The following is a 27,769-nucleotide window of genomic DNA, read 5'->3' as shown; positions in this document are numbered from 1 at the left end:
CAGTACACAAAGAGTCGCCAAGTTTATGGTGCCAATTTGGACTTCCAAGAATCAAGTTCCTAAAACATATATCAAGTCTTATCTTGCCCTTAAAGGGAAATAAAGGGAGAGCACGCAAACAAAAGCTTTTTGCTGTTTCTTGGTACAAGTGACAATAAATTAATGCCAAGATATTTCCTTATGCCCAAGGCCGACCGGTAGTCAACATTCGCAGTCACAAGGGAAAATATATTATCTTAACACAAGAGGAGAAACTAACGTATAAATTTAACAATATACTATCTGTTCTCCCAGAATTCCCGGAATGGCGGGACTGTCATATGTTGAAAGACTGGAGCGACTAGGCTTGTATACACTGGAATTTAGAAGGATGAGAGGGGATCTTATCGAAACGTATAAGATTATTAAGGGGTTGGACACGTTAGGGGCAGGAAACATGTTCCCAATGTTGGGGGAGTCCAGAACAAGGGACCACAGTTTAAGAATAAGGGGTAGGCCATTTAGAACTGAGATGAGGAGAAACTTTTTCAGTCAGAGAGTTGTGAATCTGTGGAATTCTCTGCCTCAGAAGGCAGTGGAGGCCAATTCTCTGAATGCATTCAAGAGAGAGCCAGATAGAGCTCTTAAGGATAGCGGAGTCAGGGGGTATGGGGAGAAGGCAGGAACGGGGTACTGATTGAGAATGATCAGCCATGATCACATTGAATGGCGGTGCTGGCTCGAAGGGCCGAATGGCCTCCTCCTGCACCTATTGTCTATTGTCTATTGTTTAGTGTCAATAAAGAATGTTTATACTTGGATCTTCTGCTCCCTGGCCCCCAAAAGTAGCATTATTATATAGGGCGATATTGTTACACATTAATACAGGCTATTTGCTACTTGGTTATTCTAAATAATTAGTCCCACTGTAAACTTTGATCATTTTGGGAGTTAGGATGGAATTCAGAAAATGTTTACTTGATTGTATATTGAATCTTAGGGAAGAAGACGTCCACAGAAAATAATTGTGATGAACCAGTTCATCTCTTACCTGTTCTTCCAAGTCCTGCGTGACAATGAATAGCCAATTTTCCTTCTTGTAAGGCAAAAGCCATAACTTTGACCATATCAAGAATCGTGGTGAGAGAAGCCACACCATAGTCCTTCCATCCAAAATTATAAAAATAGACTGAAAACATAAATTAGAAACTATTTTAAGATGAGTAAGAGTTAAAAGTACGTACAGTAATCAATTTGTTATTTAATGTCCACTTAAATTGGAAATTACATTGTCTTTCCAATTTTCTCAGAAAGCGTTTAATTTGTTTCCAAATTGGATGGGAAGTCCAGATAGAGGAATTCATGTGGTTTGGTTTTGAGATGTAGCTACCTTTGAGACTATACATGTCCAACATTAGGTCAGATGATGGCAGGAAGCTGAATAGCAGTCGACATGGAAATTCCAAACAGGTCATCTCCAATTTATGAACTCCCAATGTACGTACAGTGCTGAAAGGTGATCGGATACATGGCCATAAAATCTTGAGGGGAATAGTTGGGGTGAATGCACAGTCTTTTTCGCAGGGATTGGGGAATCAAGAACAAGAGGGCATTGGTTTAAAGTGAGAGGGGAAAGATTTAATAGAAACCCAAGAGGCAACTTTTTCATGCAGAGGGTACATGGAACGTGTTCATAGAATCATACAACAAGGAATAGACCCTATGGCCCGCTTGCCTATGCCGACCAAGGTGCCCCATCTAAACTAGTCCCACCTTTAGCCCATATCACTCTACACCTTCCTTTCCATGTACCTGTCCAAATGCCTTTTAAATGTTGTTATAGTTTCTGCCACAACTACCTCCTCTGGCAGCTCATTCCATGCTAACCATCCCCTCTGTGAAAAAGTTGCCCCTCAGATTCCCATTACATTTTTCCCCTCTCACCTTAAACCTATGTCCTCTGTTTCTTGATTCCCCTACTCTGGGCAAAAGATCCTGTTGTAACCTTTGATAACCATCGTCGCTCTCTACAATACCATCCACTTCAGTGTTATCTGCAAACAATAATCATGCATTATACCATCACAACCAAAACATTGATATAAACCACTAAACATCAATGGGCCCAGCACCAATCCCTGAAGCAATACCAGTTACAGGCCTCCAGTCGGAAAAACAACCTTCCCCCAGCACCCTCTCTTTCCTAACATGAAGCTAATTTTCTATCCAATTGACGGGCTCTCCATGCATCCCACACGATCTACCCTTCCAGAACAGGCTACCATGCGGTACCTTGTCAAATGCCTTGCTGAGATCCATATAGACAACGTCAACAGCTCAGCACTCATCAATCGTTGAGTGGATGTGAAAAGGATGTTTCCACTGGTGGGAGAGTCTAGGACCAGAACTTACTGCCTCTTTTAGAAAGGGGGTGAGGAGGAACTTCTTTAGTCAGAGGGTAGTTAATCTGTAGAACTCATTGCTACAGAGGGCTATGGAGGCCACGTCAATGGATATTTTTAAGGCAGAGATAGACAAATTCTTGATTAGAATGAGTGTTAAGGGTAACTAGACCAAGTGGACCCGTTGGACCCAAACCACTCCTGCATTGGTGCAGCACCCTCTCCTCTCCCCCTCTCTCCCCCTCTCTCCCCCTCCTCCTCCCTTCTCCCCCTTCCCCTCCCTTCCCCCCACTCCATCCCCCTCATCCCTCCTTATCCTCCCTCCTCCTCCACTGCCCCCCCCTCCACCACCCCCCCCCTCCCTCCACCCCCTCCTTCCCTAGGAAATAGATTTAAATTTTAAAATGTGAATAGCTTTAAAAATATAACACCAATTTCAATGAAACATCTTCCATTAGCACCAAAGGGGCGAGGGTGAGTAAGGTGGGCCCAAAATTGTTGCGCTATCGTGTACCGTTTTGGCTGTAGTTCAGGAACAAACAAACAAACAAACAAACAAACGAGAGTTTTAGTATGTAGATGGGGAGAAGGCAGGAAGATGGGATTAGGAGGCAGAGATCAACTATGATTGAATGGCAGAGTGGACTCGATGGGCCGAATGGCCTAATTCTACTCCTATAAGCTGTGAAAGTGAAATTGTGATTTCAACATTTCAGGGGTTCACTGTTCCCACTGAACAGTGGAGAACACAAGGGAGAAACAGCGAGGTCACAACCTGCCAGCTGTTCACCTTCATCTGCTTTGATAACTTTCAAAACAATAAAATAACCTGATTCTCAACTGTCTTTCACCAGGTAACTTTGCCCTTGAAACCAATGTGGACACATTCCTATTGCTCCTCAGGCAAAGCTCGCAGAATGTTTAATAGAAGTGCTTAAAATCAAGATGCATTTAGAACAAGTAAATAATGAGATCGACACAAAATGCTGGAGTAACTCAGCCAGACAGGCAGCATAAGAAAATAACTGCAGATGCTGGTACAAATCGATTTATTCACAAAATGCTGGAGTAACTCAGCAGGTCAGGCAGCATCTCGGGAGAGAAGGAATGGGTGACGTTTCGGGTCGAGACCCTTCTTCAGACTGATGTCAGGGGGGCTGGACAAAGGAAGGATATAGGTGGAGACAGGAAGATAGAGGGAGATCTGGGAAGGAGGAGGGGAAGGGAGGGACAGAGGAGCTATCTAAAGTTGGAGAAGTCGACGTTCATACCACCGGGCTGCAAACTGCCCAGGCGAAATATGAGGTGCTGCTCCTCCAATTTCCGGCGGGCCTCACTATGGCACTGGAGGAGGCCCATGACAGAGAGGTCAGACTGGGAATGGGAGGGGGAGTTAAAGTGCTCGGCCACCGGGAGATCAGTTTTGTTAATGCGGACCGAGCGCAGGTGTTCAGCGAAGCGATCGCCGAGCCTGCGCTTGGTTTCGCCGATGTAAATAAGTTGACATCTAGAGCAGCGGATGCAATAGATGAGGGCAGCATCTCTGTAGAGAAGGAATGGGTGACGTTTTGGGTCGAGACCCTACTTCAGACTGTCGTCAGGGGGTAGGGAGATAGATGGATAAGGAAGCGTGAAGGTGTGAAAATAGGGCAAAGAGAATGGAGATCAAGGAAAATGTAGAATAGATCATTGTTAGCTGGGAGAAGGTAACAACAAACCAAACAGAGATAAAATATAGTCGGAGACAGTAAGACTGGTCGGAGAACTGGGAAGGGGAGGGATGGCGAGAGAGGGAAAGCAAGGGTAACTTGAAGTTGGAGAAGTCAATGTTCATACTGCTGGGGTATACGCTGCCCAAGCGAAATATGAGATGCTGTTCCTCTAAATTGCGCTGGGCCTCACACTGACAATGGAGGTGGGCCAGGACAGAAAGGTTAGTGTGGGAATGGGAGAGGGAGTTAAAGTGTCCAGCAACCGGGAGATTAGGTAGGTTCAGGCGGACTGAGTGGAGGTGTTCAGCAAAACGATCGCCGAGCCTGCATTTGGTCTCACCGATGTACAGGAGTCCACACCTGGAACAGCGGAAACAGTAGATGAGGTTGGAGGAGGTGCAAGTGAACCTTCAACATTTTCCCTGATCTCCATTCCCTTTGTCCTGTTCTTACACCTTCACCCTTATCTATCTATCTCCCTCCCCCGTGACGTCAGTCTGAAGAAGGGTCTCGACCCGAAAAGTCACCCATTCCTTCTCTCCAGAGATGCTGTCTGTCCCACTGATTTACTCCAGCACTTTGTGTCTATCTTTGGTTTAAACCAGCATCTGCAGTTTTTTCATTCATACTTAAATAATGGCATTCTGTAATCATAGGGTAGAAGTGGTCATAAACTAGGACATAGATTTCGACTAAATAACCAAAAGAGAATGAGGAAAATCTTTAATGCAGATATAGAGAAGTGAAACAAATGTGAAATAATGTGGTAGATAGTTGATAATGTGCAGAAATATGAGACTTTCCTTGTGAAGTGTTTGTAAAAAGCAGATTGATTTATAAAGGAAGGAGGCTGGGAAAAATGGTAGTCAAAGTGACCTTAGTGTTTTTATACATGAACATAAAAAGAGCCATTGCAGGTTGCTAGGGTGGATAAGAAGGCTTAGGCACCCCAGCAAACTGCAATGGCACTTTTAAGAACTGTGGACCCAAAACCTCAAGGATATCCCAGAATTTACAGAATTCTGGTTGGTGAGCACTTGGAGAGTTATGTAGTTCTGGTCACCACACGATAGGAAGGATGGGATTCTGCTGGAAAGAATTGGAAGGCAGACTGTGGTGCTGTACAGAAGACCGTGTTGTGTGTGGCAAACCGTGTGGTGTGTGGCAGACTGTGTTGTGTGTGGCAGACTGTGTTGTGTGTGGCAGATTGTGGTGTATGTGGCAGACTGTGTTGTGTGTGGCAGACTGTGTTGTGTGTGGCAGACCGTGTTGTGTGTGGCAGACCGTGGTGCTGTGGGGCGGACCGTGTTGTGTGTGGCAGACTGTGTTGTGTGTGGGGCAGACCGTGTTGTGTGTGGCAGACCGTGTTGTGTGTGGCAGACCGTGTTGTGTGTGGCAGATCGTGTTGTGTGTGGCAGACCGTGTTGTGTGTGGCAGACCGTGTTGTGTGTGGCAGACCGTGTTGTGTGTGGCAGACCATGTTGTGTGGGGCAGACCGTGGTGCTGTGGGGAAGACTGTGGTGCTGTACAGCAGACTGTGGTGCCACAGACTGGCAGGAGGCCAGGCTCATTACTGTTCCCAATAGGCAAGTCACCAGCTCATTCCCCGGGCCCGAAGAGGGGTGAGAAGATATCCAAAATGGCGGCATAAGCAGATCATAAGTGACAGGAGCAGAATTAGGCCATTCGGCCCATCAAGTCTACTCCGCCATTCAATCATGGCGGATCTATCTCTCCCTCCAAACCCTATTCTTCTGCCTTCTCCCCATAACCCGTACTAATCAAGAATCTATATATCTCTGCCTTAAAAACATCCACTGACTTGGCTCCACAGCCTTCTGAGGTAAAGAATTCCACAGATTGACCACACTCTGACTAAAGAATTTCCTCCTCATCTCCTTCCTAAAGGAATGTCCTTTAATTCTGAGGCTATGACCTCTAGTCCTAGACTCACCCACTAGTGGAAACATCCTCTCCACATCCACTCTATCCAAGCCGATTCACTATTCGGTACATTTCAGTGAGGTCCCCCCCTCATTCTTCCAAACTCTAGTGTGTCTAGGCCCAGTGCTGCCAAAGGTTCATCCAATACAAAGAACAAAGGGCCAGTAGGTGGACCAGCTGCAGTAGGCAGTGAGCTTCACATCGACAGTGGGGTCCACTCCACTCCACTCCCTCTTTTGTCTCCTTTTCATCTCTACCTTTTGTTCACCCAATTGGCAATCAAAACCCCTATCACCTCTATCAACCTATCAATTGCTAGGCTTTGGCCTGCCCCACCAGTTTTCCAGCTTGCTCCCCTCTAATACAATCAGTCTGAAGAAGGATCCCAACCCAGAAAGTCGCCTACCAATGTTGCCTGGCCTGCTTAGTTACCGCAGCACCTTGTTTTGCTCACAATGCCAGCATCTGTAGTTTTTTGTCTCCCTAAAGCAAATCTCCCCAAAGTTAGTCTTTATTATATAAGCATTGTGCATGATGAAAGAAGATTTCTAGCAATTAATATATGATCTAGGAGTGATCACAACTGGGAAACTGCACTTTAGGGTCTGAGTTATTGGGTATCTTTATCCTGAGATATGTGGGTTCATAGGTTGAATCATGTAGGCCATCAGTTATAATGTTGAACGGTGGAAGAGGCTCAGTATGAAATGGCTCACTCCTACCTTATACAATAATTGGCATTACGACTTCAGGAAAATCTTGTGCAGAAGAAACTGTGCAGGTTTTCTGCAGAAAGAAGGCATTGGTTCCAGCTGAACATCTCCAGATAACATCTCCACAGCATTGATGAATTACACATTACCTGAAGGCAGGTGGTGCACCCTCTTGGGTGCCAGAAAGGTCAAGTCTGTGGTAATATTTACCACAGGGCTGCTGTCTTCATTGTTATTTGCTTTAATTAGTAGTACATGACAGTGATAACCCTCCTGCTTAGCTCAAGACTTTAACATACCAGCTACCTAAAATCAGACTGCCTCCCTGGAGTTAGTGACGTATCGATCGAGAATTTCTCTGCACTGACATTTTACCACTAGTAACCTAAAGGGGACAGCATATTCTATAGACCAGGAGATAAGGACTAAAGCATTGTAAAGGCGCTGTGATCTCCAGTAAAGTAAGTACGTATTACATGAATAATATTAATAATTTCTTGGTTAGACTGCAGTTTGATTTTATCTACAAACTTAGCAAAATAACCATTGAGTCTTGCACTTTAAAGCAAACCGGCACAAATCGATAAGTCTTTTAATTATGGATAAACAGCGGGTGGACTTACTTCCAGCCTCCATGAAGACCTCTGGGAGGTAGGTAAAGCCACTCTCCGTCTCCAAGGGATTACCACAGCGTGAATGTTCCCCCGGACGCTGAAGATTAATGACTGTATTTATGCCATGCCTGAAGTAGGGAGTTAATCAAGTTGTCAACAATCGAGAAGGTATCATCAAATCAGCTAAATAAATATACCAAATTATAATCACATTATAAAAATAATTTCACATTAGGGTAGAATTTCAGAACCATTAAACCACTAAATTGTTCACCCACAAATTGAAATATGAATAAAGGTACGTATTGCAATTCAGGTGCTGATTTAAAATTGTGTTGGGAATTGTGTTTTGCAAAGCTTTTTTGTAAAATTGTGCAATTATGATGGCAAGGCAGAGCAGATCATCTGGATTTCAACAAATGTACCTGTGCTAGGCATCCAAAATAACAAGCCTGTGAAAGGAAAGGAAATTATGTACATTTGGGTGATTTTAAAATTAGATATTGAAGAAAAACTAAATTTGTGCTTGAATTATTTTCATTGTGATTATGGTAAAAGCAGTAAAATCAGTAAGTTCAGAAAGAAACGAAATTCAGTAACAAACCATACCATCTATTATCAGGGACATTCATTTTATAGTAGAAAGGTAATCCCTTGTGATTCACAAATCTAACAAAAAATGAAGGTTAAAAATGTTTGTAACAAAATAACTCTCCTGTATATAACAGTTTGATGACAGAATCTTTTTACTTTACAGCTTGACAGATTGGCTTTATATTCCTAGTAAGCATTTTTGCTTTCGATTTTCATTATTCTTATTTGTGTATGTATAACCTCTAGAATGTGCAGGAAGGAACTGCAGATGCCGGTTTATACCGAAGATAGACACAAAATGCTGGAGTAACTCAGCGGGACAGGCGACAGCTCTGGAGAGAAGGAATGGGTGACATTTCGGGTGTAGACCCTTCTTCAGACTAGTGAACGGTTGATGTTTTGGGTCGAGACTCTTCTTCAGACTAGTGAATGGTTCATGTTTTGGATCGAGACCCTTCTTCAGACTAGTTGGGTGACGTTTCAGGTCGAGACCCTTCTTCAGACTAGTGAATGGTTGATGTTTTGGGTCGAGACCCTTCTTCAGACCAGTGAACGGTTCATGTTTTGGATTGAGACCCTTCTTCAGACTAGTTGGGTGACGTTTGTCGAGATCCTTCTTCAGACTAGTCTGAAGAAGGATCTTGACCCACGCAACATCACTCAATCCTTCTTTCCAGAGATGCTGCCTGGCCCGTTGTTATTCCAGCATTTTGTATCTATCTCCAGGAAGTGTTATCCCTTGCAGAAAAACACAACAAACTAGGAAAAAACTCCTCCCTAAAAAAACAATAGAAACATTAAAAAGATACCTTTTAAATTGTTCAATAATGCTGTATTTTTCAATAATTTCAGTGGAAGGACGAGCCATTGCTAATATATTGTCAGTAATCCTGTACATCAGAAATAATTACATTTAACAATTAGTTACGAGAAAGCAATTTAACTTTGTTGCATATTATTTATTAAACAACAGCAAATAAAACTCAGCAGAAACACAATTTACTCATAAAACTAATACGCATTTCACGAATGATAACAAATATACTTAAGTTTTTGTAAATATTGAGCAAATGGCTTGATATTGAACTATGATGCTTGTGATAGCTAAAAGAATTACGTAAGAAATATAACAGCATAAACCATGGCAAAGTGGGGCAGTATTTAAATTAATTATTATGTTATGTTTGGCAAAGTTTTAAACTTTGTCCGAAACTTTTAAGTATTCTTCGGTGTACTCAATTAACCTTCTGTAATCACATACGATTGGCATATGCACTTGGTATGGTACCTTTTCCTTTGAAGAATATGCATTAAGTTTAGAGGTGGGGTGGCGGGGGCAGGATTCCTCAGCAGAAGGGGGAATCATTCAAGAGAGTCAATTCTCCAGCCCTCCTTTACATTTTATTAGGTTTACACCACCTTCTATCCTGATACAAAGAAACATCTAATCTAATTTGCCCATGTTGCCCCAAACCTTATGACCCCAAGGCTCTCCGTTGTTTTTTTTATGGTCAGACAAGGACTTTTATGAAGCATCACTACTGTCGGAAACAGCAAGCATTGCGCACTGCAAGTTCCCGCAAATAGCAATCAGATATATGACCAGAAATCAGTCTGAAGAAGGGTCTCGACCCGAAACGTCACCCATTCCTTCTCTCCCGAGATGCTGCCTGACCTGCTGAGTTACTCCAGCATTTTGTGAATAAATCGATATGACCAGAAAACCTGTTTTAAGATGTTAACTAAATGTTAACATTCACTAGACTATTCGGGATAATTCCTCTGGCACTCTCTGAAACTTGGAATCCACTGAAGAAGTAGACAGGACTTGGATCTTTTTAATCATTCTTAAAATGGCACTTCTGACAGCGGGGCATACTCATATCAACATAGCAGAGATCAACCTGGAGTTCCCCAGAGTAAGATTCAAAACTAGTACATTCAAAGTCTGTTTTCTAAAATAAAATTGTAAATTTACATATAAAGAGCTTTTTCACAACTTACTTCAAATAGCAAATAGTGTAACTCTAAGATCTGCATAAAAACAACTAAAGTGTGTCTTAATAATTAACTTTAACCAAAGCAAAAACAAATTTGTGAATATAAATATTTGAATATTACTCTCATTTTTTACATGGGACGTTTTCTAAACTTCACAAAACATAGTTACAATAGGCCAGTCAGTCATGGAGTTGCATGAAAAATTATACATGATTTACAGTAAATTACTTTGGTCACAACAAATGCTGTTTTAAATACATTTATTACAAATTACTGCAGATATACAGTGCCCTCCATAATGTTTGGGACAAAGACCCATCATTTATTTATTTGCCTCTGTACTCCACAATTTGAGATTTGTAATAGAAAAAAATCACATGTAGTTAAAGTGCACATTATCAGATTTTAATAAAGGCCATTTTTATACATTTTGGTTTCACCATGTAGAAATTACAACAGTGTTTATACATAGTTCCCCCCATTTCAGGACACCATAATGTTTGGGACACAGCAATGTCATGTAAATGAAAGTAGTCATGTTTAGTATTTTGTTGCATATCCTTTGCATGCAATGACTGCATGAAGTCTGCGATTCATGGACATCACCAGTTGCTGGGTGTCTTCTCTGGTGATGCTCTGCCAGGCCTGTATTACAATCATCTTTAGCTTATGCTTGTTTTGGGGGCTAGTCCCCTTCAGTTTTCTCTTCAGCATATAAAAGGCATGCTCAATTGGGTTCAGATCGGGTGATTGACTTGGCCACTCAAGAATTAACCATTTTTTAGCTTTGAAAAACTCCTTTGGTGCTTTAGCAGTATGTTTGGGATCATTGTCTTGCTGTAGAATGAACTGCCAGCCAATGAGTTTTGAGGCATTTGTTTGAACTTGAACAGATAGGATGTGTCTATACACTTCAGAATTCATTATGCTACTACCATCAGCAGTTGTATCATCAATGAAGATAAGTGAGCCAGTACCTTCAGCTGCCATACATGCACAGGCCATAACACCCCCACCACTGTATTTCACAGATGAGGTGGTATGCTTTGGATCTTGGGCAGTTCCTTCTCTCCTCCATACTTTGCTCTTGCCATCACTCTGATATAAGTTAATTTTCGTCTCATCTGTCCACAAGCCCTTTTTCCAGAACTGTGGTTGCTCTTTTAAGCACTTCTTGGCAAACTGTAACTTGGCCATCCTATTTTTGCATCTTGCAGTGTAGCCTCTGTATTTCTGTTGATGAAGTCTTCTGCGGACAGTGGTCATTGACAAATCCACACCTGACTCCTGAAGAGTGTTTCTAATCTGTCGGACAGGTGTTTGGGGATTTTTCTTTATTATAGAGAGAATTTTTCTGTCATCAGCTGTGGAGGTCTTCCTTGGCCTTTCCGATTAGTAAGCTCACCAGTGACCTCTTTCTTCTTAATGATGTTCCAAACAGTTGATTTTGGTAAGCCTAAGGTTTGGCTGATGTCTCTAACAGTTTTATTCTTGTTTCTCAGTCTCATAATGGCTTCTTTAACTTTCATTGGCACAATTTTGGTCCTCATGTTGATAAACAGCAATAAAAGTTTCCAAAGGTGATGGAAAGACTGGAAGAAAGACTAGGTGCTGAGAGCTCCCTAATACCTGCATTAAGGAGGCAATTAAACACACCTGAGCAATTATAAACCCCTGTGAAGCCATGTGTGCCAAACATTATGGTGCCCTCAAATGGGGGGCCTATGTATAAACACAGCTGTAATTTCTACATGGTGAAACCAAAATGTATAGACAATAGACAATAGGTGCAGGAGGAGGCCATTTGGCCCTTTGAGCCAGCACCGCCATTCAATGTAATCATGGCTGATCATTCTCAATCAGTACCCCGTTCCTGCCTTCTCCTCATACCCCCTGACTTAAAAATACCCTTTAATAAAATCTTACAATGTGCACTTTAACCACATGTGATTTTTTTTCTATTACAAATCTCAAACTGTGGAGTACAGAGGCAGGTAAATAAATGATGGGTCTTTGTCACAAACATTATGGAGGGCACTATGGGTGTTATTTGTATAGGAGTATGATGGAACACATTTTAAAAGTAAAGAAACCAATAAATAATACCATGAAGAGTATAAGCCTTTAAGAGCTTGTTCCTCCTCACTCCATCGGGATGGATTCTCATACTTGCATGCTCGACCACCACATGCCATTGAGCACTGCATTTGACCGGGGATGACATGCCGTAGTCGTTCTCCCACCTTCGTATACTTGGCTGTCGGGCGTCTCATACTGCCTAAGATAATGAAGCAGGGACAATCAGGCAAAGTTCAAACACATAAAACAATGCGACCTTTAAAGATGCATGGGTAGAAAATAAATAATAGATACATTTTGTGGTGAATATACATCACAAGGAGAGACAAAGGTCAATGCATCAAATAGCTTGTTGTTACACTTCAAGAATCGAGCATGTTTGGGAATTTAGTGGTGCCTAAGTGGGAAATTTCTTTGTTAATACCCCAACACGCTTTGGTTAGTTGTTTTGTTTGGTGTTACATAGAAAAATAGAAAATAGGTGCAGGAGTAGGCCATTCGGCCCTTCGAGCCAGCACTGCCATTCAATATGATCATGGCTGATCATCCAACTCAGTAACCTGTACCTGCCTTCTCTCCATACTCCCTAATCCCTTTAGCCACAAGGGCCACATCTAACTCCCTCTTAAATACAGCCAATGAACTGGCCTCAACTACCTTCTGTGGCAGAGAATTCCACAGATTCACCACTCTCTGTGTGAAAAAAAACGTTCTCATCTCGGTCCTAAAAGACTTCCCCCTTATCCTTAAACTGTGACCCTTTGTTCTGGACTTCCCCAACATCGGGAACAATCTTCCTGCATCTAGCCTGTCCAACCCCTTAAGGTAATATACACGGTAATATAATTCATTCCCCAATGAACCTGCTAAAGTTTCAGGATGACATGGGAAACATCACCGAGTAGGCAGGATGCTGAAACATCGGGTGTCTAATCAGATCTAATCTAATCAGTTTAATCAGTTTTCCTATAGTTTGCAAGATTACATGCAAAAGTAAATATTTTCACAAGATTAATTTTCAGAAATTAATTTGTAACAGCACTAATTCTACAAACTGGTCTATGGTCTTGAGGTGTGGGTGCACAGACCTTTATTTCAACCTTGCGCTCCCCAAACTCTTTCTCCCATATAATTCACAACATGTACCGAAAGACGTAAGACTCGATTTATTTGTAACATCAGCCCTTCAACATTTAGTTGATGTCAATGGCCGAAGGTAAAATTTACAAACAACTATTTTACAAGTGTCAACTCAGTTAAAAAAAAAATCCCAACTTCTACCATTCAAAAGATGCATGGGGTAATACATCCCATAAAACCCCAATCTTTGAAACAACGAAGAGTAATTAATTAAAAATTGCCGTCATTTTAAAATTAAGCACATTTCTACATTGTTGTAAGTCTATATTAGAGCATCATTTACTTTTTTTTGGCGACAGGGTAGTTTTTGCCTCCTCAATATTAACTGAAGATACAGCAACCATAACCTGGTGCGTGGATGATGACAGCATCTCTACGGCTGAGCTGCGACGTCTATGTAAAACCCGAACCAAGGTATCGGAAACAGAATGCCTCCGACTCTGAATAAAGCTGCTTAAATACTCCACTGTCGAATGCCTTCTCGAGGATCTCTGCATGGTGATGTGCTTCAAATACTCAAGACGTGAAATTGCCGGTTGACAAGAGTTGCTTCTGAGATCAACAGTGTTGAAGTCCACTCTGATGATATTCTATTACGAGTACATCAGCTCCTTAGGAGAGCTGACAGAGTTTCCATAGTAACGATCGGTGAAGCCTATTCTGTTCGCCAACGCCTGCAACCTTCTATGCAATGCTGCAGCTTAGGACAGTGATCATTCAACAGCCAATGGGTACTATTGTTCAATAGGAACATTTTGCAGTAAATTTGCAGCTCATTCAGAAGCTTTGCACTTCAGCATCCAGGAAGTGAAGTTAAACTAATCACGATTCCCATAGCCTCTGTGTAATTTGAGCACTGTCATTGTTAAACTTGCATTCGATTCAATATAAGACAATTTGTTTAGCTGAGATGGCACAGGCAAAGAAAATCACACATTATAAAGAATGCTTGACTGAGCAGGAGGTGATAGCAACTTTGACAATAGTACAGACAATTTGTCTGTTTATTGAGTCAGAATTATGGTGCGGAAACATGCTCTTCAGCTTCCACATCCATGCGGACGTTGAAGCCCCCATCCATACTAATCCCATCCACTCGCACACTTGTTCTGTAGTGCTCTCTACAAAGCTAATTCAAGTGCTGCTTCTTAAATGTCATGAGGGCATCTTACTCCACCAGGCTATGCATTGCAGACTCTAACCACCTTTTAAGTTAAAAAAACTCTCCCTTCAACCTAAGCCTTAACTAAACCTTAAATCTTAAACCTAAACCCCCTGGGTTCAGATGCTTCTGCTATGGAGGAAAGTTTCTCACTATCTATCATTTTGGATCACCCCTCATCATTTTGGATCAAAATTCCCCCTCAGCCTCCTCCATTCAAAGAAAGCAAATCAATCTCGTCTCTTCTCTTAATTGAAACACTATATTACCAGGTAGCATCTCATCAAATAGGCGGCACGGTGGCGCAGCGGTAGAGTTGCTGCCTTACAGCGAATGCAGCGCCGGAGACTCAGGTTCGATCCTGACTACGGGCGCCGTTTGTATGGAGTTTGTACGTTCTCCCCGTGACCTGCGTGGGTTTTCTCCGAGATCTTTGGTTTCCTCCCGCAATCCAAAGACGTACAGGTATGTAGGTTAATTAACTGGGTAATATGTAAAAATTGTCCCTAGTGTGTAGGATAGTGTTAATGTGCGGGGATCGCTGGGTGGCTCGGACTCGGTGGGCCGAAGGGCCTGTTTCCGCACTGTATCTCTAAAAAATCTAGAATCTCCTTTACAGCCTCTCAAATCCAGTCATTTCCTTTCTGTGTGTTGACAGCCAAAACTGAATACAGTACACCAACTGTGTGCCTAAACAATATTTTAATATTCTATTCTTATAATTCTTCTTACATTCTTATAATTAGAATTATTTTATATTCCTTCCTCTAGCTTCGTAATTTGCAATTCTTCAAACCTTTTCTCCAAAACCTTTTGTCTTTTCAACTCCGATCTTTGTCCAACCATCTGCCTATCAAATAACCAACCTCACTTGTCTCGGTCCATGACTTGCCAGGCTTTGTCCGACCTTTCTCCCAGCTCTCTATTCCCCCCCCCACCTGGTGGCGCAAAGCCGGGTTCCATTACGACCTCAGATGCTGTATGTGTGGAGTTTGCTCGTTCTCCCTGTGACTGCATGGATTTCCTCAGAGTGCTCCGGTTTCCTCCCTCATCCCAAAGATGTGTGGGTTTGTACGTTAATTGACCTCTGTAAATTGTCACCAGTGTGTAGGGTAGGGTAGTGTCAGTCTGAAGAAGGGTCTCGAGCCAAAACGTCACCCATTCCTTCTCTCCTGAGATGCTGCCTGACCTGCTGAGTTACTCCAGCATTTTGTGAATAAATACCAATGTGTAGGGAGTGTATGAGAAAGTAGGATAATATAGAACTAGTGTGAACGGATGATCAATGGTGGGCTTGGACTCGGTGGGCTGAAGTGCCTGGTTCCATGCTGCATCTACAAACTCAAATTAGTGTGACGAGGGGTCCTGGCCCAAAAATAACCCATCCATGTTCTGCTGAGATGCTGCCAGACCCACTGAGCTACTCCAGCACTCTGTGTCTTTTCTATATTCTAAGCCTTGGCTGTTAAAGACCTCTCTTGTGACTTTATCAGCCTGTGCTGTCACCTGAAGGGATTTGTGAAATTGCATACCAATGTCTCTCTGTTCCTCAATATTCCCTAGGCCCCTGCCCTGCAATGTGCTTGTCCAAAAATGCACCAGCTCACTTACCAGGATTAAATTCCACCTGCCCTTGGTCTACCTATCTTACTCATCTGTTTGCTACCTGAAACTTATCATCAGACTGAAGAATGGTCCAGACCCAAAATGTTGCCTGTCCATTCCCTCTACAGATACTGCCTGACCCGCTGTGTTTCTCCAGTACTTTGTGTTTTATTCAAGATTCCAGCACCGGCAGTTACTTATATCCCCATTGACCTCCAAAGATATTGCTTGATCCACTGAGTTCTTCAAGTATTGTTTTTTTCAGATTCCAGCATCTTCAAACAGACAGAGATGTCTGAATTCCAAACACGCCCATGTCATTATTGACACGGTGACAACAACTTACTGTCATGAATTCTCTTTACGTAGCCAACACACCATTCCTCAGAGCTTGTGCAAATTTCAGTGCAACCTATCTCCACCTGCTCCCTGGAAGACTTTCACCTCCCTCCAACCCAATCATTCATTCATGCACACACTCCTTGTCAATGTTTTCCAAGTATTGAAAATGTGCTGTTTGAATTGTGATGTGTCTCTTTAAGAACTACTTCCTCAGAACAGAGGAATCCTTACAAATCTGATTTAATTTTTTCAAGAAGTAACCAAAAAGATTGACGAGGGCAAAGCCATAGATGTTGTCTATATGGACTTCAGCAAGGCATTTGATAATAGACAATAGACAATAGGTGCAGGAGAAGGCCATTCAGCCCTTCGATCCAGCACCGCCATTCAATGTGATCATGGCTAATCATTCACAATCAGTACCCCATTCCTGCCTTCTCCCCATACCCCCTGAAGAACTCTATCTAGCTCTCTCTTGAAAGCATCCAGAGAATTGGCCACCACTGCCTTCTGAGGCAGAGAATTCCACAGATTTACAACTCTCTGACTGAAAAGGTTTTTCCTTCTAAATTCCAGCGTATACAAGCCTAGTCGCTCCAGTCTTTTAACATACGACAGTCCCGCCATTCCAGGAATTAACCCAGTGAACCTACGCTGCACATCCTCAATAGCAAGAATGTCCTTTCTCAAATTTGGAGACCAAAACTGCACACAGTACTCTAGGTGCGGTCTCACTAGGGCCCTGTACAACTGCAGAAGGAGCTCTTTGCTTCTATATTCAACTCCTCTTGTCATAAAGGCCAACATGCCATTAGCTTTCTTCACTGCCTGCTGTACCTGCATGCTAGCTCTAAGTGACTGATGCACTAGGACACCCAGATCTCGTTGTATGTCCCCTTTTCCTAACTTGACACCATTCAGATAACAATCTGCCTTCCTGTTATTACCACCAAAGTGGATAACTTCACATTTATCCACATTAAACTGCATCTGCCATGCATCTGCCCACTCACACAACCTGTCTAAGTCACCCTGCATCCTCACAGCATCCTCCTCATAGTTCACACTGCCACCCAGCTTTGTGTCATCCGCAAATTTGCTAATGTTACTTTTAATTCCTTCATGTAAGTCATTAATGTATATTGTAAATAGCTGCGGTCCCAGCTATTCAAGGTTCTAAGCAAGGCATTTGATAAAGTACCACATGGTAGGCTGCTCTGAAAGATTAGATCACATGGGACCCAGGGAGAACTAGCTGACTGGATAGAGAGTTATAGAGGCAGAGTTATACAGCATAGAAACAGGCCCTTTGACCCAATTTACTCTTGTCCAAGATTCCCCATCTACACTAGTCCCATCTGCCTACATTTTGCCCATGGCCTTCTGAACCTTTCCTATCTATCTACCTGTCCAAATGTCTTTTAAGTGTTGCGAGGGTACCTGCCTCAACCACCTCCTCTGGCAGCTTGTTCCATAAACCCATCACCCTTTGTGTGAAAATGTTAGCCCTCAGGTTCCTATTAAATCTTTTCCATCTCATCTTAAACCTATATTCTCTGGTTCTTGATTCCCCCGCTCAGGGCAAAAGTCTCTGTGCATTTACCCTATCTATACCCCTCATGATCTTATACACTTCTTGGAAGAAAGTAGAGGGTGATGGTGGAAAGTTACTTTTCAGACTGGAGGCTTGTGCCTAGTAGTGTGCCTCAGATATTGGTGTTGGGTCCATCGCTGGCTGGGGTTTATATCAATGATTTGGATGAGAATGTACAAGTCATGATTAGCAAGTGTGCAGATTACACTTAAATGGCTGATATCATAGATAGCAAAGATGGATCTTGATCAGCTAGGCAAGTTCGCTGAGGAATGGTTATTGGAGTTTAGTGCAGATAAATGTGAGGTGTTGTATCTTGGGAAGCCAATCCAGAGTAGGATCTTCACAATGAATGGCAGGGCCCTGAGGAGTATTGCAGAATATTGAGATCTAGGAACATAGCAGGTATATAGTTCCTTGAAAGTGGTGTCGCAGGTAGATAAGATGGTCAACAAGGCTATCGGCACTTCGGCCTTCATCTGTCAGGATATTGAGTATAGAGGTTGGGATATTATCTTACAGTTATACAAGCCGTTCGTGAGGCCGCATTTGGAGTATTGTGTTTAGTTTTGGTCACCCTGCTATAGGAAGGATATTGATATATTGGAAAGAGTGCAAAGAAGATCTACAAAGATGTTGCCAGGACTTGGGGGCCTGAGCTATAAGGAGGTTGAGGAGTGATCTTATAGAGGCATATAAAATCATGAGGGGTGAACGCACGGAGTCTTTTACCCAAAGTTGGGGAATCAAGAACCAGAGGACATAAGTTTAAGGTGAGAGAGAAAAAATGTAATAGGAACCTGAGGGGCAACTGTTTCCATACAGAGCTGTTGGGTATATGGAATGAGCTGTTAGAAGAGGTAGTTGAGGCAGGTAATTTAACATTTAAAAAACAATTGGACAGGTACATGGACAGGCAAGATTTAGAGGGATATGGGCCAAATGTGGGCAGGTGGGGCGAGTGTAATTTGGGCACTTTGGTTGTCATGGGCAAGCTGGACCTTTGTCCATGCTGTGTGACTCTATGACTAACAGAGCTACTATTTTGCCATATTCAAATCCTAACAACCATTGACTATCATGGTACATGGCTGCCCAACAACACTGTTTTGGATAGAATTTTGAGAATTTTTCTTTCAATAGTTAGGGAGATTATTAATGTGTAGGAAGGATCTGCAGATGCTGGTTTACACCAAAGATAGACACAAAATGCTGGAGTAACTTAGCGGGGCAGGCAGTATCTCTGGATAGACGGAATGGGTGACGTTTCGGGTCGAGACCCTTCTGCAGACTGAGTCTGAAGAATGAGTCTGAAGAAGTGTCTTGACCCGAAAGGTCACCCATTCCTTCTATCCAGGAAGATCATTAATACCATTTATAAAAGGCAAGTGATTAAAGAGTTAACATATACATGGTTAATGTTGATCCATGAGCAACCTTTGATATCATGGGATTGGTTAAGGGATTTTCAATTTTGTAAAACCTTGGATTCATTTTTTTTAAAATAAAAGCATTTTCTCAAAAGATTACATAGCTGATGAAATATAGTTAGTTATCCGTTTGTGAAGTTGCAGTCTTTAAAGTGGAGCAAGCTTGATTGACTAGCTGGTCTAAACAGCAAGCTATTTCCAGACATCACACCACATTGTGTTGAGTCAGAATCTAAAGCCATGCGAAAATGGCCCTCAGACACTTAATTCAAGAGGCCTTTTTATTCTCTCCACCCTTCCAAAAAAAAGACAAGTATAAAAAAGAGGTGGGGTATCTTGATCGGCATGGATGTTGGGCCCAAAGGCCTGTTTCCATTATGTATGACATTGACTCTGAAATATATTTGTTGCATTAACATAAAAGAGAAAAATAAAAACTGAATCACATAATCGAGGGAAAAACAGAGCACATTTTGTTTGTAGCAAGATTACTGACAATGTAAGCTCCTTAAATTGAACTATTTTACAAGGTCAGAGTAATGAACATTTTGTGTTAATTACAATGATACTGAAAATATCCATCTCAATTATTAGATTGTACAAAAGAATCTTTATTACTTCAAAACATTTCAATGTAAACAAATCCCACATTCTGAAATAACGATATCGTTACCGTTAATAATAAATATAATTACAATATTTCTGTCTGGATTTCAGAAAATATGAATACTGAACAATTATCCACCTCATTTGCAATGATCCAGGTTTTAGGGAAAAAAACATTGTCATTGTATGTTAGAATCCCTCCTATTCCACTTCAGATGCTGTAACCACCACATTTAGGATAAGCTTTTGTAGAAATCTTTTGTTCGTTATGTTTGGATACTAACAGCTACTGTGAGGTTGCTCCTGTAGCTGAAACCAAAACCCACAACTACAATTGCAATTCCTTTCATGACCTTAACTCGTTTAGTACCTGCAACCTTGCCACTCTTATAACCTCCTTGCCTTAGCAATGCCTTAGCCCTTTAAACCTTTCTCCATCACTCTGCTCCACATTTGGTGGCAGGGATTTCCGTTAGATTGGCAGGGGGAAGGGATCCTATGCAGGACTGAGGCAGATGGGAGGTATGAATGGTGATGAAAGATAGTTCACTGACGGATTAGGCATGAGCATGGCAGGGAGCTAGGATGGTTTGAATTGCACTTATTTTGATGTGAGAGGCCTGACGGGTATGGCAGATGAACTCAGGGCATGGATAGATACGAGCAACTGGGACGTTGTAGCCATTAAAGAAACCTGATACGAGAGAGACAGGCGTGGCAGCTTAATGTTCCAAGGTACAGATGCTTCAGGAGAGGTAGAGGTGGGGGTAAAAGAGGAGGGGGTGTTGCTTTATTGATTGAGGAGAATGTTACGCCAGTAGTCCGAGATGATATTACTGATGGTTCGTCCAGTGAGGCTATATGGGTGGAGCTGTGAAATAAAATAAAGGATGGTTACCTTGTTGAGAGTGTACTGCAGGCACCAAAATAGTCAACGAGAATTAGAAGAGCAAATATGCCAAGAGATCAGTTCATAAATTCACACTTTTCAGGAGCAGAATTCGGCCATTCAGCCCATCAAGTCTACTCTGCCATTCAATCATGGCTGATCGTTTTCCCTCTCAGGCCTATTCTCCTCCTTTCTCCCCATTACCCATAACACCCTTACTAATCAACAACCTGACAATCTCTGCTTTACAACTACCCATAGACTTGGTCTCCAAAGCCATCTCTGACAATGCATTCCACAGATTCACCGTTCGCTGGTGAAAGAAATTCCTCCTCTGGTCCTGGTCTCTCCCACAAGTGGAAACATTCACTCTATCCAGGTCTTTCATTACTCGATAAGATTCAATGAGGTTCCCCCCTCATCCTTCTAAACTAAAGCGAGTGGAGCCCCAGAGCCATCTGACGCTCATCATACAGTACTGCAATTGTTCCCGGGACCATTCTGGTAAAGCTCATCTGGACCCTCTATAACACCAGCACCTCCCTCCTCAGATAGGGTGCCCATAGCTGCTTACTATACTCCAAATACAACCTGACTAGTGCCTGATAAAGCCTCAGCATTATATTCCAGCCTTCACATTCTCGATGGAATGAGCTGCCGGAGGAGGTAGTTGATGCAGAAATTATAAAATATTTAAAAGACATTTGGACAGGTACATGGTTAGTAAAAGTCTAGACCATGAATATTCACAACGCTCTGTGAGCCATCTTGGGGTATTTATTTCTAACATGGTACATCCATGCACATGGCTGCTTGGTTACCAGGAACTCTATTGACAATCTTCTACCTTACTACGAACCACCTATTCCAAAATTTACTTTGTGATTCACTTTGAACGGGTGCAACACATCATAATAATCATAATCGTAATCATACTTTATTAGCCAAGTATGTTTTGCAACATACGAGGAATTTGATTTGCCTTTGATACCAATAAAACACACAAAATACATTTTAACATAAACATCCACCACAGTGACTCCTCCACATTCCTCACTGTGATGGAAGGCGAAAAAAAGGTTCAATCTCTTCCCTTCTTTGTTCTCACGCAGTCAGGGGTCTCAAGCCTTCCGTTGACGGGGATGATCTTGGCTCCCCAGCCGGCAGTCGAGCCCTCCGCGTCGGGGCAATCAAGCTCCCGCATCGGGGGGGATCTCAGCTCCCCCGCGCCGGGTGATCGGACCCTGGGTCCGGGCTGGTCGAACCTCTTGCGACAATTGGAGCTTCCCGCCATCGGTCTCTACCCGAGACTGCAAGCCTCTCAATGGTGAAATCTGCAGGCTGCGGTCGGAGCGTCAATCCCAGGCGAAGGATTGCAGGTTCCGAAGGTAAGTCTAGGGCCCCATGGTGGGGTTCAAAGTCAATCTCGAGCAAGGCCGCCAGCTCCATGATGTTAGGCCGCAGAGCGACCGGAGATACGATCTGGAAAACAATCGCATCTCCGGCAAGGTAGGAGATTGAACAAAAAGGTTTCCCCTGACACTCCATATCAAACAAACCTGAGAACATTAACAAAAACTTTTAAAACACACTATAAATAACAAAAAAGACGAAAAGACAGACAGACCCCTGCGAGGCTGCCATCGCTGACGGCGCCACCTGGTGGAATACATTAAGATGAATTCAAAACATTCAATTTTCCCACTGAGACAACAGATCTGCTTATTTGTTTGCAACACAGCAGTTGAACGTTTGAATTCATTTCAGTGTTTTAAATTTTAACAGAAATTAATGAATATCTTTAATTTAGTTTAGAGACACAGCACAAAGCAGACCCTGCGGCCGACTGACCTGTTCACATGTGTTCTTTGTTATCTATCCCACTTCCGCATCCATTCCCTACACATTTGAGGCATTTTATTTTACTAAGGCCAATTAATCTATGAACCCACATGTCTTTGGAAAATGGGAGGAAACCGGTCACAGGGAGAATATGACCGCATCTGAGGACAGGATCGAGCCCAGGTTCTCTGGCGCTGTGAAGAGGCAGCTCTACCAGCTGCACGACTATGCCACCCACCAAGCTGCTTTATTTCAGAATTGTTAAACACGATAAAATATGCGTGAATAGCTGGATATCTCAAATATGATTTTTTAACAATCACCAATTTAAGTAATGAAAATGGCATTTTACAAATAACCTTTGAGCATCATTATTTTGTTTCCAAATTATACACTTATGTTTTGATTAATAAGAACGCAGGCCATGGAGACCTTCCAACCAATAATGAATGTGTTTCAACATTGAATAATCATAACAGTTGTAATCGATGACACATAGTTGGTGCCTTTACAAATATTCCCTCTGAACGACTTAGTGACTCAGTTATTACACACAAAGAGGGAAGCACATAACACACCTCTGACCTAATCTCTAGCTAACCTAATGTGAACGTCAGTTCCTCTCACTAAACGACATTACGCAGGACATTACAAATCAACCCTTCCCATCATCATTTTTTTTCTGATGCAATGTGCGATAAACATAACCAATGGGGTGCTTGTCTAGTATCAGAATATCCAAACAAAGTTCCAAGAACATTAGTTTAATTTCAATTTACCTTTATCCGAAGTTACAATGTACCTCCTGCGTTTCAATGAAGAGTAAGATGCTTCAGGATGCAAAGAAATTCTTGTAGCCATGGCAGCATCTGTTGAAATACATATACATTATATATATATATATATTTATATATATATACACACATATATATATATAATTTATTGCATTTACTGATGTCATATTTTTATTAATTGCCAAATTTTGCTCTAAGATCCTTTTTAAATAGAACCTAACCTTGTAAAAATAATCAGATGAATATTTAATTGCAGTCTTTCCTTAGGTGTGATAATATGTGGCGAAATTCCCTCCCCTTTTTTATTGGAGAAAATATTATTTTCCATAAGCTAGAAACAGGAAAATAAATGCCTAGCTAGATCTTAGATGCCATGCATCTTTTACACACTATCCTGAAATGTCTACGCTTAACCCAACGGTTCGAGAAGATACACTATCAGCACAAAATTGCCAAGATTTATTTGTCAATCCATAAGAATGGCTAGTGTAGGAAATAGAAACATTAAAATGGGTAATACTTCAAAGGTCTTTCCAAGGCAAGTTAGAGAGTTTCCCCTGAACATAATAATGTGATGTCCTGCTTGGAAGGACATTTTGTTTGCATGAAAGAGGAAAATAGTGTTGTCTTTCAGCATCTTGATAAGCTTAAAGAGAAATCGCACTTCCGATCCCTAGCCAGTAACTTCGGCCAGCATGGGAGGATTTTTGAAAAATATCACCCAGAATGGTAACAAATAATTTAAATCACTTCTTAAAAAAAGGAAGCATATAACAGAATCAGGGAATTACAACCGAGTGAGTCAACTAAGGAACACAAGTGGTGGATTTTTACCAAGAAATTAGAAGAGCAAAAATGGCAATTAAATATATTGGACAGCAAAATAATGGAAAATCCCAGGAAAAAAATACTATGTATTAGGAGCCAGAGGGTAACTAGGGAAAGAGTGGGTCCCCTTATGGACCAAAAGGTCCATTGGATGTGGGCAAGGTCCTAAATAAATAATTCTCATTTGTATGGTAAAGAGGGTGGAACATAGTTATATGTTCATTATAGAGGATGTGATTATTATAGTCCATTGCATAGGATGAAGATTCTGAGTACTTAGAAGCACATGATAAACTAGGCCGGTCAGCATGGTTTTGTGAAAGGGAGATCTTGTCTGGCGAACCTGTTGGAATTTTTTGAGGAAATAAAAAGCAGGATAGGCAAAGGAGAGTCAGTGGATGTGGTTTACCTGGATTTTCCGCACGTGAGGCTGCTAAAGAAGATGAGACCCCAGGGTATCAGAGGGCAGATACTAGCATGGGTAGCAGGTCGGCTGGATGGTAGAAGACAAAGAGTGGCAATAAAGGGGTCTTTTTCTGGTTGACTGCCAGTGACCAGTGGTGTTCCGCAGGGATCGGTCCTAGGGCCACTTCTGTTGTATATCAATGATTTGGACGAGGGAATTGAAGGCTTTCTAATGACGTTTACAGATGACACAAAGATAGGTGGAGGGGATGATAGTGTAGAGAAATCAGGGACTCTGCAGAAGGACTTGGATAGGTTGGTAGAGTGGACTAAAAAGTGGCAGAAGAAATATAGCGTAGCAAAGTGTGGAGTCATGCATCTTGGTAGTAGGAATAAAGGTGTAGACTATTTTCTAAATGGGGAGGGAATTCAGAAATCAGAGGTGCAATGGGACTTTACTTCCTGAGAAGATTATGCCTCTGCTTCCTGAGAAGATTACAGAGATTCAATATGTCAGAGAGGATTCTCGTACTACTGCAGGTGTACAGTAGAGAGCATTGTTTGCATGGTTGCATCATGGCTTGGTTCGGCAACTTGAATGCCCAGTAGCAGAAAAGACTGCAAAATGTTGTGAACACTGCCCAGTCCATCACCAGGTCTGACCTCCCCACCATCGAAGGGATTTATTACCTCAGTCATTACCTCAAAAAGGCAGCCAGCATCATCACAGACCCACACCACCCTGGCCACACACTCATTTCACCCCTGCCATCGGGAAGAAGGTACAGGAGCCTGAAAACTGTAACATCCAGGTTCAAGAACAGCTTCTTCCCAACAGGCATCAGGCTATTAAACACTACAACCTCAAATAAGCTCTGAACTACAAGAGACTATTATTATTATTATTACACTACTGTTGTTTGTTTTTTGAGTATATGTGTGTGTATATATATATATATATATATATAGATATGTGTGTGTACTTGTGAGTATGTGTGTTTACACACACACTGAACTTTTTTTCTGTCGTTTATCATATTGTCTACAATGTACTATTTTTACATATTCTGTTGTGCTGCAGCAAGTAAGAATTTCATTGTTCTATCTGGAACATCCCTATACTAAAACTCTCGTTTGTTTGTTTGTTTGTTTGTTCCTGAACTACAGCCAAAATGGTACACGGTAGCGTGACAATTTTAGGCCCACCTTATTTACCGTCGTCACTTTGGTGCTAATGGAAGAAGTTTCATTGAAATCGGTGTTATATTTTTGAAGTTATTCACATTTTAAAGTTTAAATCTATCTACTGGGGATGGGGGGGAGGGAGGAAGGAGGGAGGGAAGTGGGTGGAGGGAGGGGGCGGGAGGGAGGGAGGGGAAGGAGGGAGGATGAGGGGGGATTGAGGGGGGTGGAGTGGGGGGAGGGGAGGGGGAGGGGAGGGGGACAAGGGAGGGGGAGAAGGGAGGGGGGAGAGGGGAGGTGGATGGAAGGGGGAGAGGTGGGCGGGGAGGAAGGGGGAGAGGGGAGGGGGAGAAAGGGGAGGGGGCAGAAGGGAGGATGGGTGGGAGGAGAGGGTGCTGCACCAATGCAGGAAAGGTTTGGCCCCAACGGGTCCACTTGGTCTAGTATGACAATAAAACACTCTTGACTCTTGACTTAGCAGTGCTAGTACAGGATTCCCAAAAACTTAATTGAAACCTATCAAATAGTGAAAGGCCCAGATAGAGTGGATGTTGAGAGGATATTTCCACTCGTGGGAGAGTCTAGGACCAGAGGCCATACCCTCAGAATTAAAGGATGTACCATTAGAAAGGAAATAAAGAATAATTTCTATAACCAGAGGGTGGTGAATCTAGGGAATTAATTACCAAAGAAGGCTGTGGAGGCCGTCAATTAATATTTTGAAGGTGGTGATTGACAGATTCTTAATTAGTATGGGTATCGAGGGTTATGGGGAGAAGGCAAGAGAATGGGGTTAGGAGGGTGAGATAAATCAGCCATGATTGAATCGTGGAGTAGACGATGGGCCGAATAGCATTATTCAGCTCTGAGAACTTATGAATTTATGGATATTTAGATTATGGATCATGTACAGGCAGATGAGTTTGGGTTTAACTGACATCATGTTCAGCACAAACATAGTGGGCCAAAGGGCCCTTTTCCTGTTCTACAGTGAGCTCAGGAAGGGTGTGTTGAAATTCTTGAGAATGTCAATATTATGAAGGAAAGGTTGTTAGACATCTTGGACTGCAGAAGGGCCAAATATCCCAGGCTATTATGGGAATCAAGGAGGAGATTGTGGGGGCCCTGACAGTTTTTTCATCTTCATTATCCACGGGTGTATCCAAAGACTGAAAGACAACTAATGCTATTTCTTTATTTAAGGGGAGCAGCAGTGATAAGCCACCTATCGACAGACTGGATGCATTTTTCATCACTGGTAGGGAAATTATTGGAGAAAATTCTAAGGGGCAGGATTGATGTACATTTGTAAAGGTTAAGACTGATTTGCGATGGCTTTGTGCAGGGTTAAATCCCGTCTCACTGATTTGATTGAGACACTTTCAAAGATTGATGCAGGACATGGACATGAGGAAGGCTTTTGACAAAGGTTTATACGGAAGGCTGATCCGGAAGATTTAAGCACCTGCGATCCAAGATGAGCTGGTAAATTAGAATTTAAAAATTTAGCTTGGTGGTGAGGGATGCTTCCCTGATTGAAAGTCCGTGAGCAATGGCGCACCGCAAGGATCTGCAACATAGATGTTTGGGATATGTATATTAATGATTTAGATGTGAATGTAGGAGGTGGATGACATGGACGACTAAGAAACTTGTCTATGGCTTCAGCTAGATAAAGATCAGCTGGAAGGTTAGGCAGAGTAATGGCAGATGGCATTTAATTCTGACAAGTGCAAGGAGTTTTTTTTTTGTTGTTTTTGGTTTTTTTTACATTTTATTTATTTATTTCCCGGTCAATACAATACAACAGATTGACCATACAGTTGTGAAAGTTAAATAGCGCAAAATCACTGTATGAAAAATAAAACAATATAATCACACATGATATTTTCTGACCGAAGAAAAGGGTGTC

The 27,769-nt window shown here is 42.1% G+C and overlaps 1 protein-coding gene across 10 annotated transcripts in view; it reads right to left on the bottom strand.

Moving 5' to 3' along the window:
• ptpdc1a (protein tyrosine phosphatase domain containing 1a) overlaps positions 1 to 27,769 on the bottom strand; it is a 293,396-nt gene that overhangs the window by 31,360 nt on the left and 234,267 nt on the right. For 4 of the 10 annotated variants that reach the window (XM_078413926.1, XM_078413925.1, XM_078413927.1 and 1 more), the window contains 4 exons: positions 12,066 to 12,237; positions 8,768 to 8,848; positions 7,374 to 7,492; positions 1,031 to 1,168 (listed from right to left, as the gene is read on the bottom strand). In XM_078413926.1, coding sequence (XP_078270052.1) covers positions 1,031 to 1,168; positions 7,374 to 7,492; positions 8,768 to 8,848; positions 12,066 to 12,232 — 505 coding nt within the window. In that variant the 5' untranslated portion in view covers positions 12,233 to 12,237. Of the gene's footprint in view, positions 1 to 1,030; positions 1,169 to 7,373; positions 7,493 to 8,767; positions 8,849 to 12,065; positions 12,238 to 13,461; positions 13,773 to 23,427; positions 23,518 to 27,769 lie in introns of those variants that run through there. The other 6 variants (XM_078413921.1, XM_078413923.1, XM_078413924.1 and 3 more) reach the window with 2 other exon arrangements.

This window comes from Rhinoraja longicauda, chromosome 17 (genome assembly GCF_053455715.1).
Source record: "Rhinoraja longicauda isolate Sanriku21f chromosome 17, sRhiLon1.1, whole genome shotgun sequence".
Taxonomy (NCBI): domain Eukaryota; kingdom Metazoa; phylum Chordata; class Chondrichthyes; order Rajiformes; family Arhynchobatidae; genus Rhinoraja; species Rhinoraja longicauda.
The sequence above is the reverse complement of the archived record's forward strand: the minus strand, read 5'-3'. Positions and strand labels throughout refer to the sequence as shown.